General features: G+C 35.2%; 1 protein-coding gene across 1 annotated transcript; it reads right to left on the bottom strand.

The window, feature by feature from the left end:
* Positions 1-1241: 1241 nt before the first annotated feature.
* Positions 1242-19362, bottom strand: LOC132706072 (probable cytochrome P450 6a17). The gene is made up of 7 exons (XM_060677155.1): positions 19309-19362; positions 14045-14176; positions 8956-9169; positions 8681-8899; positions 5957-6604; positions 5655-5906; positions 1242-1419 (listed from the first exon to the last, which is right to left on the bottom strand). Exons 3-7 carry the CDS (start codon positions 9155-9157, stop codon positions 1244-1246), a joined length of 1497 nt encoding a protein of 498 aa, XP_060533138.1. The 5' UTR covers positions 9158-9169; positions 14045-14176; positions 19309-19362; the 3' UTR covers positions 1242-1243.
* Between the last annotated feature and the right edge of the window lie 895 nt (positions 19363-20257).

The raw sequence follows: 20257 nt of genomic DNA, 5'->3' as shown, positions 1-20257 counted from the left end.
GCTTTCTTCTCAAAGGCTTCTATGAATATATTCGCCATCACTGATAATGAAGAACCCATAGCTGTTCCCGACGTTTGTTCAAAAATCTGACCGTTATAAGAAAAATATGTTCCGGACAAGCATTTTTCAATTAAGGTGAGAAGGTTTGGTGCTAGATTCTCAGATTTTAATATATCTGAAATGATGTCCCTCCTACATCGAAACTAATCAGAAGATCTTGTGTATCTAATTGTTCTAGATATTTTGCTAGAGAATATGTTTTGGAGAACCAATGATGTTGGCAATAGGTCCAAGGGGTAATCCTGATTTGTGAATCTTAGGGAGTCCGTAGGGACGAATTTTAGAGTAATGGGGGGTGACAGACTTTTTCACGAAGTCTGATAGAGAAGAAGCCTTAATAATAGATTTAAGGTTGCGATCCATAGATGTCGTAGAATCTTTTTTAAGTTGACGATATTCATTTGTCTCCATGACCACGGTAGCAAGGCAAGGGTTCTTTTGAAAGAACTAATTTTTCCGGTTCCGAAAGTTGGTGCTATGATACATTTATGACAGTGTTGGGTAGTTGAGAAGAGTTTGATGATTTTTCTAGTGTTGACGTTAGTTTTTCAAATTTCTGAATGCGATTTTGGGTAGTAACTCGAATGGGGGTAAAATGGAAGAAATTTCAGGGTGTTGAGAAGATTTTTGAAGAATTTTATATTCGGATGAGGTTTTGACGTGATGGGATGTTTTAAGAGAATTGGGGATTATGGTCTCTACAACGTAACAAAAAGGTCAGTGTACAGAGTAATATTACCAGTTTCAGTAGCTGATCTTCAAACTTTCTGTATTTGTACTTGATGTCCTCTCCATAGAGGCCTGTTGATTTTTCAAAGAAACTTCCACAGGCCACTCTAATACTTTTTAGAAAACTTCTAGATTCTTCCTGCGTCGGTTTTTGCTGAGGTGAACTTGCTGACGCTTCGCCAATCATCCTGTTAATTTCTTCAGACCTTGAAGCAAAAACTAACGCAGGGGGAATCCAGAAATTTTGTAAAAAGTATTATAGTAGCCTATGGAAGTTTCTTAAAAAAAAAATATACCGTATACTTAATTTTTTTTACGTTCGTATGTTCGTTTTGGAAAATCCTACTACTGGTAAAATTGAGGAACTCTTTTGGTGAGTGTGGGAAGTTCCAGGTGCGAGCAATGTCCTCAAATAAAACAGAATCGGATGAAAATTGTTATCTAACCTTTTATTTCACACAGATTCGCATATTTTTTCAAAATCCAGCCAAACGCCGCCGCTGGGCGACGGGAAAAATTTGCCTTTGGCGTGCACTACCGGAATTGTAGTCTTGTCGTTTAACGTCACTCTGAAGTTTTTTACGATGGCGACCAGTCCGATTTTAGTCTGGAGCATTCCAAATCTTATACCTTAAACAAACGCGTCGAATACTAATCATAATATGAAGTTTACCATGTAACTTGATGAGGCCTAACAGTGTGGATCATTTTGGCGACACTAAAATACTTGGTGGTAAGACCACTCTGCTGAGAGACACAGTATCGGGGCAGCTTAAGACCTGACCCTAAGAAGAGCGGCAGAATGGAATTAAATGGAAATGAAATGCGAGATGCCCCTGGGGATCTACCTCCGCTAGGACTCCTAACACGACACTGCTCCTATCTAAGAAGTCACCTCCACCTTTATATGAGGGTGGTGTTTAAAAGTTTTTGTAGAAACCAAGGTTAAAAATTTAACAGAACAACTTTGCTGCCCTTACAAGGGCTTCCGATAGCGTGTTTAAATAGGTTTTTCAAAAACAGCACATTTACAAATACTAAAAACCAGTACGCTCACATAGGAGTAGATACCCTTCAGTGTTAGTTTTGCTCTCATCAGCTTTATAGTTCTTTTATTTCCTTTCGCTATCTTAGTTTCATACTGTCGTCGAAATAATACGAGATCTGCGATGTTAAAACAACCCTGATCGATTTTTGTTTTGGTTTAGCTTCTCGTTATGTAGTCCCCAGAATTTTCTTCAAATGACTGTTTTCATTCGGATAATCATGTGCCTCATTTGTTTCATGTTGTTCATCTTCACAATTTTCGTTATTTTAATCACCTTCTTGAATATTTTCAACAGAAAATGTGTGTTCATTTTCATTTGATGTGGTTGGTTGCTGAGACGTGTTACCAAAAGTTAGTTTAAGCAAATTTTTTAAATAGAGATGTTCCTTCATTTCAACGCCACACACTTATCAGTATAAACTGCATTACGCATAGAATTTATTGGGGGAAGTGATGTTGTAAATGTTATCGCTTAGGTTTCTTACATGTAAGTCCTTTGCTTTTACAGAACTGGTACCGCCATCTGGCGACTAACGTTTTTATAGGGAAGATTGACATTTTAAGGTTAGGTTTACTTAGTTAGGTTTTGGCGAAAGAGTTTTCTTTGTGTTTTTTGTGATAAATTAAAATAATTATGACCGTTAAAAATGGAAATTAATCCGGAGCATTTTTGTGCAATAAGTTTTTACAACTTTAGGCGTGGATTAACTCAACAACATTGGATCGATGAACTTAATCCGACTTTTGGAGTTAAAGCACCATCTAGGACTACTGTTTATCGCTGACTTCAGTAGTGGTCGTAGATTTCTTAAGGATGAATTTCGTAAAGGTCGTCCAAAATCAGTGGTTGTTCAAGGAAACCTTGATGCAGTGCGGAAATTGATTTTGCAGGATCGTCATATGACTTACCGTGAGATTGAGGTATCTTTGGACATTGGTGAGATCAGCATACGAATTATTTTGCATGAACATTGGTTGAAGGAATTGCTAAAACAATATCATGAACCTGAAAGGAAGTAGCAGTCGACTGTGTGGGTCTTTCAGAATGATACAAAGCCGACAAAAGTTGTTCGTGCGCGAAGCACCTCGAAACAAATAGTAGCCTGTTTTTTCAGGAAAACTGGCCACGTTGCAACTGTTTCTTTGATGAAAGGTAAAGGAGTCATTTCTGGATGGTACACAAAAATTTGTTTGCCGAAAGTCTTCGAAAAAATTATAAAAACCAACCGAAGAAGACGAATCACTCTCCCCGACCATAATGCTCTCACCGATCAGTGCAAACAAAGAACTTTTTGAGCATTAAAAACGTTGATTTGATGGACCATCGACCATATAGTCCTGATTTAGCACATAATGACTTCTATTTATTTCCATACGTTAAGAATAAATTACGTAGGCAACTATTTTTGACACCAGAAGAATCGATTGATGCGTTGTTTTGGAGGTGCCCGACTCGATGTAGGAACAGTGCTTTGATGAATGGTTTTATCGAACGCAAAAGTGTATTGATCATTAGGGTGAATATTTTGAGAAACAATAATGTCATATTTGTTGGTGGCTTATAGGTTTTTATTACCGTTCATTTAATTTTCCGTTGCGAAAGAGAAAAACGACTGCCTATCGTTTCTAGATGTCCTAGTAAGTAGACAGTATTTAAATTTCGAGTTAATCATTCTGATTCAACCGAACTGGGAATCACTCAGACACTCAATATGCACTCACGTAGTGCATAGCATTCCGTATGTGTGTATTATTAAAAAGATTTGCTCTTTATGAGAAACAAGAAAGAACGAGAGTATCTACCAAATATCAAAAAGACCTTTAAACGTTAGAATTGAAGAGGTTAGAAAACACACAGGGACACAGGAGGCGAATTTGTTCAATACTGTGTGGAACAAGCTTCCCAAACGTCGCCTGTATATCTGGTGACTCACCAAATCACAACATTCGCAATCAAATAGATTTCGTTGCTATTAAAAAACGATTCAGAAATTTAGTCCCATCAGTAAAAACGTATCCCGGAGCTGATGTACCCTCTGTCTATACTCTTCTAATTGCTAATATTTCATGCCGGCTGAACGAGTTAAAAGATCACACGACCCGATGATGATAAATGAAGTCATAGTAGTCACTGTACTACCAGAATTTCTAGCCTCAATAGATCAACAATGGAAATGGTTTGCCAAAATAATAAAAGATACATTGGACAGTAAATTAAAATCAGATAGGAAAGACAAGAAAAAAGTATGGATCACAGAAGGAATTGTGAATCTAATAAAAGACAGAAGACAACCGAAAGCCCGAAGAAATGAGGATGGCTACAAAAAAGATGATTCAGAAATAAGAAGGAAAATTACACTTGCGGAAACGGTATACTTCTCCAACGAATATGCAGAGATTGAAGATTACGAAAAAAGACATGATGACTTTAGCCTACTTAAAAAAGATAAAGCAATTACAGGATATGAGCATAACAGTGTGAATACAATAATATAAGAAATAAAGAGCTCTTTGAAAATTAGCGAAACTCGGATCATAGCATACAAGAAAACATAACTGGACCACCAATTACCAAAGACTAAATAGAGAGAACAATTAAATTTGCAAAAAATCCAGATGAAATCCCAACTAAGATACTAAAAATATTGGGAGAGAAAGCAATTGCATTATTATTTAAGTTGCTTAATTTAATATACGATAAAGATCTGACCATTTGAAGTTGACTTTAATCCCGATTCCTAGATCAGCAAAGCCAAGAAATTGCAATGAACACCATAAAAGCGTTTGACAGAGTGCAACACGAAAAAATGATTCTAACTCTAGAAACAACAAGAATTGCCAACTTACTGGCACCAAGAGGCAAATGTTAAATAGGAAATAATGTGACTGAAAGCGTCTCAATAAGAGGGGTAAAACAGGGTTGCATTCACCATTGCTTTTCAATTTATACTTGGAGACGATATTATAAGAAGCTTTAGAAAATATCGAGGAAGGAATAAAAATAGGTCAGGTAATAATAAACAATTAAGGATATGCAGATGATCCCGTTCTACTGTGGTAGTAGTCGTTTCATGCAACCGTTACGGTCTTAAACTTAACATCAAAAGACCAAACTAAAGTGAACCTGAAGGGGTAAACATCTGGGACAATTATTAAGTAATTAATTGGACCATTCACTGGAAATAAAATCCACATGTGAGCAAGAGAAAGGTTCATACATATGGAGAAGAACCTTGGACTGTTACAGAGACTACCTTAAAAAAGCTGGAAGTTTTTGAAATGTGGGTGTACAGTACAACGTAGAAGTCATGACCAGAATGAAGAAAAATAAAGAAATCATTTGCTAAGCTCAAGTTTAAGAGACTCTCATACTTCGGCCATGTTATCAGACATTCTGAAATATACAATATCCAGCAGTTGATCATTCAGGGCACAATTGAGGGAAGACGAGGCCCAGGGAGAAGACCTACAACCTACAGTTGTTTCAGACAACGGCAAGCAAAAGAAGAAGAAAAACACAATGAAGGGCAAAAGCAGATTGGAAAAAGCGTAAGTTTAAGGAAGCTGTATTTATTAAAAACAAAAGAAACTTCCTTAGCAATACAAGCCTTTAAATACCTACAAGCCTACACTAAGCCTCGCAGCCTCAGAATTAAAATCAGTCCAGACGTTGTGAAAATAAATAATAAGAACAATGCAAGTTCGACAGTATCTTAGTGTTTCTACTGAATCACTATCCACATTGTCCAACTTCAATGCTAAGTTTATTGAACTGTCGTTGGCCGGATTAAATTAAGTTCATCGAAAACAAACGTACCAATGCATTGACGTGGTCCGTCCCCGAAAGGCCAGAAAGCCTCATCCGAACGATTGACGTGGTTGTCATTGTCGAACCTGCTGGGGTTGTACACGTGGGGGTCCGGATAATACTCTCGATCGTCGTAATACCCGGCCACCGGTAGCCATACCAAAGTGCCTTTCTCGATGACATGTTCCGTATCGGGAACCGTGTAGGTTTTCTCGCATTTTCTGGCAAGTATCGTGGTGGTTGCGTGTTTCCTCATGCCTTCTGCGATAACCAACTGAATGAGAACCACCCTTAAAGCACATCCCACCTACCGTAAATGACGTTGTCTAGGCAGGATATATCCTGAATCGCGTCGTAGGTGATCCGACCGTCGTGGTTCCCTACGGCTTCCTCAATTTCCCTCCTCAGTCGGTCCTGGATCGATTGGTTCGAAGCCAGCTCTAGCAGGGTGAAATTGGCTACGCACGACGAGACCTCGAAGCCCGCCCCGTAGAACAGCAACGTCTGAGATATCGCGTCGTTCTCTGTGAAAATGACGTCTGCTGTGGTCATTTTGAGGAGCGTCTGCAAAAAGTCATTCCGATCGACGTCGTTCGTTCTCCTTTGCTCTATGTTGCGACGGGTCAGATCCCAGAAGAAATCGACTGCTTCCTTGTTGCTCAGCCTGAGACCCAGCCAGCTCACGACGAACGTCGGAAGTTTGGGCACCAGTATCCTCATCACGCTGTTCCAGATGCCTCTTTCGGCCATTTTCGACCCGTATCGTCTAATGTCCGAGTCCAATTGACTCATGGTGTTGGGTTCGAGTCCGAATAAGGCGCTGCCCAGCACGCTGGTGGTGAAGCGGTCGAAAATGTCTTTCATGTCTGCAGGTAGTCGAGCTGAGGCGAAGATGTCTAGTTTCTCCACCAATCCCGGCGTACAAGACAATATGGAATCGAAAATATGCTTCATTTTGCCTGAAATGATAATATATAAAGCAGTTAGTCATTTCAAACTTTGAGAACAGACATCAATTTGACTGAAATAAATTACTCAAACGCCAATAAAGAGTTGAATTCTTTAGGGGTTGATAGCGAACTTGGAATTAACGGTCATAACTTATAACAAAATTAAATCAAAACTGTAATTACCGATTCATCACTTTTTAATGACGAAAAAATACCACCTAATATTCATGAATCCTCAACCTCTAAAACTATATTCTTTAATTAACAGAGAGGATATGTCAATAGTTCTCAACAAGAGTAATGCTGCCTTTAAAATTAGATATGTTATCAAAAATTAATTACTACTAATTAATTAACTAATTAAGAAGGTTAAAGATATGAAAATTCATCCTAAGGTAATTCTAGTTGACGTAATAAACATAATAGACAATATTCTCACGCAGAGACAAGTTAACCCTATCATAAAACAAGACTTCCTAGATAGTTTGATAGTTCGTTTAGACCAAAATTATTTTGAATTTAATGGTCAATTTTATATCGCTAAAGAAGGATTAATTTTGAGAAAGCCGCTTAGTCTACTTCTTGCAGACATTTTCATGGACAATTTACAAAACATAACATAATTACATAATATAAATAACCTTTGAGAAAAGGATTTCTCTGGTATAGATGCGTAGATGATGTTTTTGCCGGTTTCAGTGGAACGAAAAGACAACTGCAGTTTTTTTTAAAATATTAACTCCATACATAACCGTATCCAATTTACCATAGAGACGGAACTAGATAACTAGATAGATAAAATTTTGAAAAAGAATTAAATATTATAAAACAAATAGCTTCTAAGAATGATTATGACCCCACTTTGATAGATAAGATGATAACTAAAAAGCAGTTTTAAATAACTCTGAACTCTATCTAAACACCGAGTTCAAAATTTATAAAACAATAAATTACAAAGGAGCAACAAACAAAAATTTCGAAACATTTATCTAAATTTGGTCTTAATATTATTGCTTTTAAAACTGAAATCACCATAGGAAAATTTTTGAAAAAAACATAAAACTAAATTTCGTACAAATTTTCTTGGACTCTCCTGATGATTTAAAATATCATAATTTTGTTGATACAGGGTGTCCAAACATTGTCTCCTCCGACATCAACTTTGTTATTTTAAATGAACACCCTGTATATATCAACTTTTCTGGAACCCTTGGTTGAAATAAAGGCCATTTTCTTAAGAAATTCCTATTCTAATTTTGCATAGTTTAGGAAGAAATTGAGGTTATGTGTTTTTTTTTTCATATTTTGATTGCCCTATATAAAATTGTGTCGTGACGCTACTGATCCAGGTATCACAACGAAAATTTAACCACATATATATACACAGCTTATACAGGGTGTCCCAAATAGGAGGTGCCGTTTTGGCGCATTCAATTAACAAAATCTCACGATTTTCAAATGGAACATCCTATATTTTTAGTCAGATATTAATTCTAGTATAAAAAATAGTGTAAGTATATAATTTATTACATATTTAAATGTTACTTACCTATTGAGATATTCGAGGTTTAAGATAATACCTGTCTAAACTCTTTTTGAATTTAAAGCTGCCCAAATTAGGTCACTTGTTGGCAATATTAGGTATTTTCTAAATAGCAAAGACATGATACTACCTTTTTTAAAGATATAATACTAATAATAGAATTGATATCTGAATAAAAATATAGGGCATTCCATTTGAAAATCTTGAGATTTTCTTCATTTAATTGCCAAAACGACAACTCCTATTTGGGACACCCTGTATATATCAATCAATCAAAATATGAAAAAAAACACATAACACAATGTATCAACAAAATTATAATGTTTTAAATCTTTTAATTTAAAATATTTTACTAGAAACAACTTTCCCATTCATTTTTTTTATTGATATTCTTAAAACCTGAAACCACTAATTTTATTTTTATAATTTCATGCTTATTTTTCTTCGTAATTTGAACGTCTAGGTTGTTTCTAGATATCGGTTAAGAGTGAGCGGCTAAAAGTATATGTGAAAACCACTGAGCGCCGCAAGTGCTGACAAACTTGGTGTGAAAGCCGGAGTCAAAGCTTTGCGAAGACGTCTCCATCTCTCTCCGGTAACATTGGCCACGTGTCCAGCATGCCGTTCGACTTTTTCGTTGCAAAAGGTGCCGCGACTGGAGAAATGCTCGAAATCTTTGATTAGGATCCGTTTCGTCAAATCTAAGTCTCGGACTACGAGTATGGGGTCGTAGAAGCTGTAGATGCCCATCAATTTAACTCCTACAACGAGAAGGCGGTCAAAGTAACAGTTTGCGAACCAATTTCGAGTCAGCAACCTTTGTTTTTCATCTCCCAGTACAATTGTCTTGCGAACTCGGCTGAGCTAGTTCGCTCCAGAAGCAAGTCTTTGATGTTTCCGAAGAACCACCCGGGCTGAAGCTGAGCTATTCCTCTCCTCGTCCAATAGGAGTGTGCCCGTTTTTCCCAGTACAATAGTGAAGTGACCAGGACTACCAAAACGCAGCAAATGACCAGCATTTTCGATGACAGCTAAAATAATCCGCATAAGGTATGACTCTGAAGTTTTTTGAAGCGTTGAATTTTGGTTCTCGTATAGCGGCAATCCTAAACCTCATTAGAGAAGTAATTCTAACAATCTAGCATGCCAAGAGTGTCTTAAAAATATATACCGGGTGACACAAAAAAGTGGAAGGGTTAATATAGGCTGAATGTCCAACTCCGGTTTGAGCGGAAACGACAGTACCTTTTTTTGCATTTTTGGATTCAGGAGAGGAGATCACATAGGATAGGATGGGTTCTCTCTTTTTTTAAAATTTTTATTTAATTTTTGAAAATTGTGTTCAGAAGATTGTGGCCATCATAAATACTTTTTTCCAGGGCACCTGACCGTGGGAAAAATTGTAAATGAAACTTTTCTTTACTTGTCTAATGGCAAATAGCATTTAATGAAATGAACTGTTAATTTTTTAGGATAACCCAGTTTTTCCATATAGCACCCTAGTGGGAACAAAAACTCTTTAAAACCCGTATTTTTTGCAACATTTTGATATCAAAATTTTCCAAATCCGTTAAAAAGCAACATCGCTTTCGAAAAATCGTCGCTGGGCGGGGCAAGTTCATAGCGCCTAACACGAAGCGGCTTTTTACTATAAAAGGAAAGAGCTTCGCGGTTTCGTGTGGTAAAGGGATGCATGCATTGATTTTCTATCGTGCTCCTGCGGATCACTATGGAATTTTCACAAAATCGATGTAATTTAATTAGGCATGCACCCTGTATAAAATGTATTTTACATCTCGTCGAACTTCTAGAAGCTAAAATTACCAAAAAAAAAATTAAAAATACTTGGTAAGATTTGATGGCACCAAATTGTATGCTTTTTAATACGTACGTCATAAACTACAAGCACTTTATACCGGAGACTCACAAGAACAAGAGAATTGATTTTTTTTATTTTGAAATCTGTCACTTTTTGGGGATAATTCAACACAATATTTTGAAAATTTGTTAAAAAATAGAACCTCATCAATGTTGCTTGAATCGATTTGCATTGATACAAAATATCACCTTCATTTCTTTTGGAACGGAAGTTTTGTATTTATTTAAATTAAGTAAGTGCGATATATATTTACTTAATAACCAACTTATTTTAAGATGAAACTTTCATAGAATGTTTTCAAAATGTCCTCCTTCTTGAATACGACACTCCCCTTCCTAACATTGCTGTAGTTATACTATCAGATGCAGCCGATATTCTAGACTGTAATTCTTGTAGGTCGAACACTGGAGTTACATAAACACATTTTTTCAAACAAAAACATCTAACGTTGTCAAGTGCGATGATCGTGGGAACTAACTGACTGGACAGTGTGTTGAGACTACTCTATTCCCATAAAAATCAAGTAGCATCTCTAAAATTGTGGGTAGACGCGCCATCCTGCTGAAAATATATATTTAATGTCACGGCAAGAGGTAAATCATCTAACGACTCTTCAAATTCATTAGGAATTGTAAATATCGTGCATCAGTTAAGGCACCATGAAAAAACAAAACAGGTTCAATAATTCGCCTTCCTATCACTCCTGTCCAAACACCGATTCCAAACCGTTCTTAAAACTGTCCGGGACGAACAATCCTTTGATAATTTAAAGACCGGTATCTGTGGTTATGTGGGTTAAACATACCATTATTTGAGAATCCTGACTCATCGGTGAACAGAATTACGTTAAAGAAATTGTTATGCTCGTCATGTTTATCTAAGAGCCAATTACAATATCGAAGTCTTCTTACAAAGTCAGCTTCATAAACATGTTGATGAAGGTTATACCTAAAAGAATGTATTTTTTTTTATTTTCCTCACAGATTGTCTTGTCTCATTCTAACCCCACAACATTGATTTTCATTTCTTCACTAATAATAATATTATCACGTCGATTATTTTATGAATTTGTCATTTTCAATTCCAGCTGTCTAAAGAAAGAATGTGCAGGAAGGCGAAGTCCCGGATAGCGGGTTGCATACAATGCACGGGCCTGTAAAAAGTTTTTTCTGCATAATCATATAAAAATGTACAAACTGTCATAATTTTCAAATATTTTGTTTTTATAAAAATGTATTTACTTATCCGATCATTTCCTTCCTGTTAGCTTATTTTTTAACGGACGTTGAAAATTTTGGTGCCAGCATGTTGCAAAAAAGTACCGGTTTTAAAAAGTTTTTGTTCCCACTAATGTGCTGTTTGAAAAAAATGAGGTAATCCTAAAAAATTTATAGTTCAATACATTAAATACTATTTGCCATTGGAAAAGAAAAGAAAAGTTTCATTTACAATTTTTCCCATGATCACTCACACAATTTTCAAAATAAAATAAAAATTTAAAAAACAAAAAACAAGCCAGAAAAACTGTCCTGTTTTATGTAGAATGATCTCCTGAATCCAAAAATGCAAAATTTACAGGTTGTACCATTTAAAATTCGAAAGTCCTTTCTGCTCAAACCGGAAGTGCAACTATTGAATGCCCTTCCAAATTTCAAATTGCTATCTTAGCCGTTTAGAAGTTATAGAGTGCTCCCACTTTATTGTGTCACCCTGTATAACTCAGAGGGTGTTTTTAATATAAGGCCTAATGTTTAAGTTTTCAAGAAAGAGCATTCGTATTTACTTTAAAAATATAAATTTTACTCAAAAGGGAAATCTTAAATCGATGGCTAATGAAACTAAAAATGTTGCTCTCTTAAACATTTTTCTCACATGATTCTTAGGCATCTTATTGCATTTAATATAAATGACCGTATACATTTTCCCCCCAAAGATAAATCGGGTGACTTGGTCGGCCATCTTAAGGAAAAGTAGTGTCAGGTTGAACACTTATAACTAGCATATAAGCAAATAAGCCTAAGGCAAATTTAAATTATAAAAATACGCCAAAGTCGCACAGTCTACTATATATTTCTATATACTGGGTGTTTTCTAACTGAAAGCCAATAATTAAGGTATTCATTTTAATAAGAATGGCTCATGAACATATGTCTTAAACGTCTGAACATTTGAGATACTGTAACTGTAATACTATTTTAGATATTTTAATAGATATTGATGGTACGCCACTGATTCCTCTGAAAATAAAAATTGTTCTTACAATCTTCAATCATTTCTAAAGAAATTTAATCAATTGATTTTTTTTAATCCGATGCAAAGTAGTTACCGAACTAGTTTCAGTCAAGCTCTGAAGAAGCCAACAGGATGATTGGCGAAACGTTAGCTAGTTCGACTCAACAAAAACCGACTCAGGAGAAAACTAGAAGTTTTATAAAAAGTATTACAGTAGCCTGTGGGAGTTTCTTCGAAAAGTTAATAACCACCTTGTATATATACCACATACACATATACAAAGGTTCTTTCCAGTATAACACACGAAATATTAAAACCAAAGTTGCCTTGCTGTTCCCGTGATTTTTTTGACATCAGAATCTTGAATTTTATTGATTCAATTTACCAAAACTCGCGAAATGAGCTTTGTGTGACTATATAACGGAATTTTTGAGGATTTGCTTCAAGTAAATGTCGATTACAAAAAATTTATTCATCGCTGTGCTTCCAGAATATAATAATAGAATAGCACATTAATACAAACCTGCTAATACAATAATATTAACCTGTTAAAATTATCATTATACACAGGTTTGGTTAGTTTTGGTTGGTTAGATTTTTTTTTCAAAACGCAAATACTATGCTTAATATTTTAAATAAAAAAATATATAAACTTGGGAAATTTCTCGAAAATAATGGAAGAATGAAAAAAAGTGAATACACAACTGAATTCTGAGAAAGCTTACTCAAATATCCTAGACAACATTTTAAGTGTTTAATCCTTTTCGTGGTAATAGTGTATTATTAATACTTCATTCCACTCTTTAAAGTTATTGGACCATATTTTGTCTAGAACCACTTAACCATTAGATATTTAAACTTTTTGCAGATTGGTTTGCCTCAATTTCCTCATTGGGATCGAACGAATGTGGTTTCAGCTAGATGTAGCTTTTCCGGGTTACCATCAAATCTTGCGCCATAATAGTAATTATAAATAAGATAAGATAAGGTATTTATGTTTTTTATGAGTTTAATTTATTAAAAATTATTTTTTATTACGATGTCAGATACTCGTAGTACGATTGTAAGGCTACCGAATACCCCTTCTGACAAGAAAGTGTTCAATCACTTTCCTATCAGAGATAAAACAAACAGCATTAAATACAAAAGATTCTATTTGTCTCAGCCTCAAAACAGTACTCGCTTAGTTAGTTTGGGCTAGAAATTTTTGTATACGTCCAGTTTTGGTTAGTTTTGAAATGGAGGATAACAATTACACTTCAGAAACTCCAGACATGTCCAGCACCATCTTGTGGCCGATTTACACAACACACCGCCGATACCTTCTCTTGCTGGGCCATCCGGTACATTTAATGCATCCCAGACAACGGACGTTTCTAATGCTCAATGCAAAATTGCAATCAATGGCCTTGAAAAAATTTCGATGTCGAATATGATGCGATAGATTCCCGAATTTTGCTGATAACGGTTTTGTATGCTATCATCGTAGAATGAAAAAAATAACGTCCTCGATATACAAAAGGGTATAAAGTTTCAGCCACTTTCGTGATTCTTGGAGAAATCATTTACATACTTGATGATCAAACAAGCTTTATGTCATAAAAAGGGTCAAAATACATCTTAGAGGAATTATAAACTATTGAGATTACATCACAAAGTACACTGTAACAAACAGTTAAACACCAAAAAATCCGAAACACTTGTAAAAATTTTGAAATAATATAACAGTATCTCGTATTGCCATTAGCATTAACTCGCGTGAAAAGGAAAACGATACCCATTACCCAATACTTGCCTCACAAATTCGATAAGCAACTATTTCACGCCACTAAACTAACGGCCTCCGAAGCTGTTTGCCAGAATGAAGGTTTTCGTTTTGACTCGCCTCTGGGAAGCACCTCCGCATTTATATAGATGAATAGTTTGCCTAGGAAGGAATGAGATGAATCCCCGGGAGCGTAGCTGATAACAGCACTTATAGTATGAAAATAGTGCGTCATATCTGCTTAGTGGGTATTAAAAAACAATAGCAGATTCAGATAAATAAAATCTGCCACGCCCGTCCAATCGTTGCAATTGTGGCCACATCTAGAAACTCACGATGCTTTCGAAAAATCTTCACTGGGTGGGGCAAGTTCGTAGTGAAGCATCTTTTTATTGTAAAAGGAAAGAACTTCGCGATTTCGTGTGGTAAAGGGACACATTGTTTTTCTATGGTGCGCATGCGGACCACCATAGAACTTTCGCAAAATCGATGTAGTTTAATTGTGCATGCACCCTGTATAAAATGTCCTTGTCATCTCGTCGAACTTCAAAGTTACAGCAAACATCGGTAAATATCAAAATTTACAGAAATAATAGCGTTGTCGAATGATATTTTTTCAAATATCTCGCGCCCTGTATAATTGAAGAAACCTGAAACTCTCTCTCGCCACAGTTTACGATACTGTTCAAATAAAATTATCACATCTTTAACGGTTTTTCATTTATCGTCAATAATTTAGCCACAAAAACGGACATTTTTAGGATATTTTAGAATTTTTGCCAATAAACGACACACCCTGTATATGATACATTCATTGTTTGGCATAGATATTATAGCCCTGGATTTTCCACGTGCCATGGTTCAAAAATTTTTTGAAAATTGTAAATGGTTTTCGAGAAAATAACTCTTTTCTGAAACCATGCAGTGGGCCGTAATAATCAATGACGTCATGGCGTCTTGACAGCCCCCGAAATACCGATTTCAATATGGATGTATATAATCGAAAAAATTCCTGAAATAAATGTTATTGCACTGGATCTTCTGCGTCTGCCGGTTAAAGAATATTGCCAATCGGATGAACGATTATGGAGGAAAACATATTTTTCTGGAAGCTAAAATAACCAAAAAAAAAAAATTAAACGTATTTAAAATATACTTGGTAATATTTGATTGCGTTCAATTTCTACAGTTTAAATGTGGACACGGACTTTTACTTCTCTGCTAAATTTGAAATTGATATCTGTAAATTTAGGACAGCTAACACATTTCTCATTTAGCATGGAATACCGGGAACACCCTGTACAATAGGTGAAAACCTTAAATACAAAAGTTTTTGCTATCCATGCGGGCTATATCGCAATATAAAAGAAAGTTTCATCTGAATCATAGTCTTTCAGTTATAACCAATTTTCAATAATAGGGACCCATTTTTCAGTTTTTTTGAATTTGCGGCGCACCCTATATATTTTTGTCTAGAGTAAAAGTTTATAGAGTTTATCTTCTGCTTCTTCTGCTTCAAGAATTTTTTTGGTCTCTTAAACAGTTTTTGAAAAATGATGTTTTTGAAGGCTCTTGCACGCGCAATTTTTTATTTTTTTAGAATAGTTCCCTACACCCCAGCCCCCCATTTTCAATAGGTTCCGTCACGGGGCAAAGCTGCATATATGTGCTAAATATGAAGCCGATTGCTTCAAATTTCGGACACTTATCGTGTTTCCTAACAAGGTCCAAAAAACAGTCGAAAATCGCGAAAAAAAGATGGATACCGGCGTCGGATCAGGGCCATTTCTTATGAGCTTATGTGCCTCGGGTTAAAAAGGAGGCGAATTTCTATTTTGTAGCTCCAACGGTTCGAAAGTTATACAGGAAAAACCAAAAGACGAGAACGGAGAACGGACAGACAAAAAAAAATTTTTTTGTAATGGAAAAAATGCTTGAAATAAAAGTTATGATCCCGGATTTCCTGCATTTTATAGTTCACAAATTTTGCCGGTCGGGTTAATAGTTTTCGAGAAAACAATTTTTGTTTTGGGATACAAAATATACTAAAAAAAATTTTCAAAAATTAAAAAAAAATACTTTGCGTGATTTGAGAAAGTCCTTTTTCGAAGGATGAAATGCGGGTGTGCGTATTGCTTGTGTTCTAATTCTATTCCAGTTATCACCACTAAGAACAGTATTATCTGCGTATTCAATAAAGAGTTTATATATGTAATGGAAATTCTAGGTCCTAAGACCGTACCTTGCGGGACTCCAATTTTTATTTTGAGCTTGTTACTTGTGAAGCCATTTACTTTCACAATCTGATACCTATCTGCTAGATAATTTTTTTACTAATTTTGAGACTATTGCTCTCATGCCATAATGATCTAAAACTTCAATATCAAATTATTTTTCCAGATCAATAAAGGAGGCCATACACTTTTTACCTAAATTTAAGTTTTTACTAATAGTAGATACCAGAGTGAACATGGCATCACCAGTACTTCGCCTCCGAGAAAACCATATTGATAGGGAGAAATTATCGATTTAGTATTTAAAAAAATGATCAATTTGTCCTTGAAACTCTCTTAAAAAATCTTAGCGAAATTACTAATCAAACTGATGCTGACCATGTCTGGATGTTAATGGTTTCGTGCTTGCCAATATGATTTAATTGGTACTCATGTCTTCGCGGAAAATAATAAAATGACGAAAAAAAGTTGCGAATGAAAGAAAGCAATAGAGAGTTGACAACCCACTATGCGAGTTGCTAAAGAAAGGATGAGATCAAAAAATAAAACATTTATCAGTATTTCATCGTTTGTCAGAGTTTGTGGGGAAACACATATAAAAAGCACATAAAAATCGAGTTTGCAAGGGTCTACAAAAAAATTCTTGAACCAGAAGACGCAAAAGATTCGGCTCCATAAACTTCTATTCTTGACATTTTTTTGCAAATGTACAGGGTGCGCCGCAAATTTAAGAAAACTGGAAAGTGGGAGCCCAAATCACTGAAAAGCATTTGAGGTTTTCACCCGTTGTACAAGGTATTCAAGATATTAAGTTCAAAAATTAGCAGGTGTCTTAAGTTTGCAACTACCGACTTCAGATTGGGCAGAAGGGTTTCTACCCTTCATATTTTGGTTGTAATAGGTTTAGATGTTGCGAGTATTATTTACTCACTGTTTTTGTTTTCGTTTAAATTTTATCAATGTATAAATGCTTCTTGCACTTAGGTCTCACTTATTGTGAGATACATGTGATGATATTGTACTTGTTGCGTTTTGTTTGGTTTCATGTAAATACTGTATGTAAATAAATAAAAATGAATAGTGTGAAGCAATATAGCCTCGTCTTAAAGCTGAAATGAAATATGTGATTTTTGCAAAGCGTCGCTTCTCATATTCAGGCGTTCAGACTTTTCTATCACGATGGCCTGTCGTATAATTCTGATCCTAAAACCAATTTCATGGCCTGTCCCTCTAGCCTGGCTGAAATCCTTCTACTGGTCTGTGCCACGTACGTCAGGCTGCAAGATCCGCATGCTATACTGTATACTCCTTGGTTTTCCAGAGTAATTTTTTGTTTTGGGTTTCTTAGCTATAATGGTATGATTAGTTTGGTAGGCCGTTGATATCTCGTGCTTCAGTAACATTCGGCCGATTTGGTCATTAACCCCCTTGATTTATGGCAGGACAGCGATCGATCTTCGTTGGGTATCGTCCTGCCGTCTCTTTTGCTGCTGCTGTTGTTTGCTGATTGCCTTGCTGATGATGCGAATTTGGTATCCGTTTTGTTGAAGACAGGCACTAATTTTCTTCAATTCGTCATCTCTGTTCTTCTCTTTTGTGAGCCTGAAGGACCGAGCAATTAATGTATTTGCCACTGCCTGAATCTATGATGGGTAGTGATGAGACTTAGCGTTCAGATATCTATTGGTGTGTATTGGTTTTCTATAGATAGTGTGTTCCAAGTGTCCTTGTGATGTGCATATCTAGGAAGGAGAAACTGCTATACTCTTCAAGTTTTATTGTGAATTGAATCCTTGGATGAATGGAGTTCAAAAGCTCCTGCTTGCCAAAAGACCATACAACAAATTCGTCATCAACGTATCTTGTCCATAGGTTTGGCTTCCGAATTGCCGTCTCTGTCGCTTGAAGAGGTTGGCAATCACAGTTGAGACAGATGAACCCTTTGCTGGTCCATCTACTTGTCGGTATATTTTCCTGTTCTTCTATAAGCAGGAGTGCTTCCTCTATTGGAATGCTCGGGTATTGGGATTTGAGATTGAAGCTTCCCATAATGTCGTCCTTGTCCATCCTGAGAGAACTTAAAATCTGAGTGAAATGTGACATAGTGAATTTTTGACATAGGAATCTGCCTTTTCCACTCTGGGCTGTGGTGCACTGGCCAGATGATTTCTCAGCTTGCATACTGCACGATTGGATGAAGGGGAACCCCGTCGTGGGATCCCTGGTGACCGGTTTGTATATTGGGTCGTTCAAAATTTCCTCCAATTTTGCACTATAATCCGATGTATTCATGACGACAGTGGCATTTTCTTTGTCTGCTGGCATCCCTTCAATCATTTTTTGGTTCCAGTTCAATGTCACCTCAATGTTACATAAAATTTAGTTATTTTGTATTTTAAAATATTTTTTGCTTCTTGTTCATTGAAAATATGCAATTCAATTTAACAATAACTTTTTGAAGAAAACCACAACATCATTACATGAAATGGTTTTCTCGTAGGGAAAGGTGAGGCACCTCAGGAATTAACCAAAAAAATTTTTTTTCGCTAATATAATTATAAATTCTGGATATTTGTACATTTTTAGCACCAGGCGGGAACTGGACCAATTAAACATTCTAAAAAAAAAGCTATTCGATATTATTGAAAGTGGAAGAGCTTTCGAAAATCTTATAAATACCAATAACAAATTTTGGAATCGATAGAAAAATAGTTACTATTCAGTAACGTTTCGTTTAATAAATAATTATTATTATTATATGTAACATTATAAATTTTAGGTAAATTTAGTTAAAGTTTGTCAAAAATAAATCGACTTGATGGTTAAAAGCCTCAAAAAATAATGAAAAGCTTATAAAATAACTACTTAATAACTAAAATTTAGTTTCCAATCCGGTCACCCTGGCAGCACTATCGGGTTTAAATAGCAGAAACTTCTAGAAACATGGTATATGAAGAAAATGTAATTATTTTTATATATATAGTGCTTATGTAAACTTGCCATATATCGTGAATCACCCTGTATAGCATTTTGTGACCATTATATTTACTTTCTACTTACCATAGACTTCATGGTATTATAATATTTTTGTTTGTTAAAAGTGTCATCTAAATCATTATTTTTTAACAGGATAACAACGGTCTAAGTCGTTCGCAATTCATATGTCAAGGCGATATCGTTATTGATTAAAATTAATCTTTCCTTTTTATGGCACGAGTAAAATCCCTATTTATTCTTTTAACTGCATCGTGGGATTACCCCTTGTCAGATATTTGATGCAATTTTTTTATCCGTTTGAATGCAACAAATTATTATGATCCATTGTTTGAAGTTGGCAAAGATTTTTCAAATAATTTTCTAGCCTTATAGACTTTTTATTTGACGTTATTGTTGAAATCATTGTATTTTTATCGGTAAATAATTTGGCTAGTTTTGGATTACCCATTACAAAAACAAATGCTCTAATAACGCCATCTGGTGTTAAAAAATATGGAAGACACTTTATGACTTTTTTATTTGTCCAAAATTTTAATTATAACTTAATACAAATAAATTTAATTTATTTAGCTAATAGTACAGTTTAAATCTATTCTTCAACCTTGAAATAAATTCAATACTTGAGTTGTCCTGGGGTTGAGTTTGTGCGATTTTTTTGTTTTATTCAATGTTTCGTTTACAATGTGTTTCTTTACCAAGAATCTAAAATACGCACAATTAATATATAAATTAAATTCTTTATATAAAAACATTTACATACCTCGGCGAGATTTTCAATGAATTAGAACGTACATAAACAAGTGCAAATATGAAATAACTGACATGAATAGTTTGACTTTGACGTCATTTGTTGTTTTATTTTTAATGCCATTATTGTTTGATTGCCGGTTTTTGATAATTATAGTCTTTTGTTAAAATTTTATTTTCTTTAAAATTAAGTTCATGGTTTTTTATATTTTCGTCTTTATGTAAACCTATGGATGCGTAAGTTTTTAGAATATGATGGGACACT

This window comes from Cylas formicarius, unplaced genomic scaffold (assembly GCF_029955315.1).
Source record: "Cylas formicarius isolate icCylForm1 unplaced genomic scaffold, icCylForm1.1 PGA_scaffold_8__14_contigs__length_24414737, whole genome shotgun sequence".
NCBI classification, from domain to species: domain Eukaryota; kingdom Metazoa; phylum Arthropoda; class Insecta; order Coleoptera; family Brentidae; genus Cylas; species Cylas formicarius.
Note: the sequence above shows the minus strand (reverse complement) of the source record. Positions and strands in the feature narration are given on the sequence as shown.

What these genes read in the sequence shown, in the direction of transcription:
- LOC132706072 (XM_060677155.1), bottom strand. Translation starts at nt 9,157, where the DNA reads ATGCTGGTCATTTGCTGCGTTTTGGTAGTCCTGGTCACTTCACTATTG. An exon ending in CTGGGAGATGAAAAACAAAG is followed by an intron (nt 8,900 to 8,955) that starts GTTGCTGACTCG and finishes TTCTCGTTGTAG; the next exon opens with GAGTTAAATTGATGGGCATC. An exon ending in GACTCCGGCTTTCACACCAA is followed by an intron (nt 6,605 to 8,680) that starts GTTTGTCAGCAC and finishes TTATCATTTCAG; the next exon opens with GCAAAATGAAGCATATTTTC.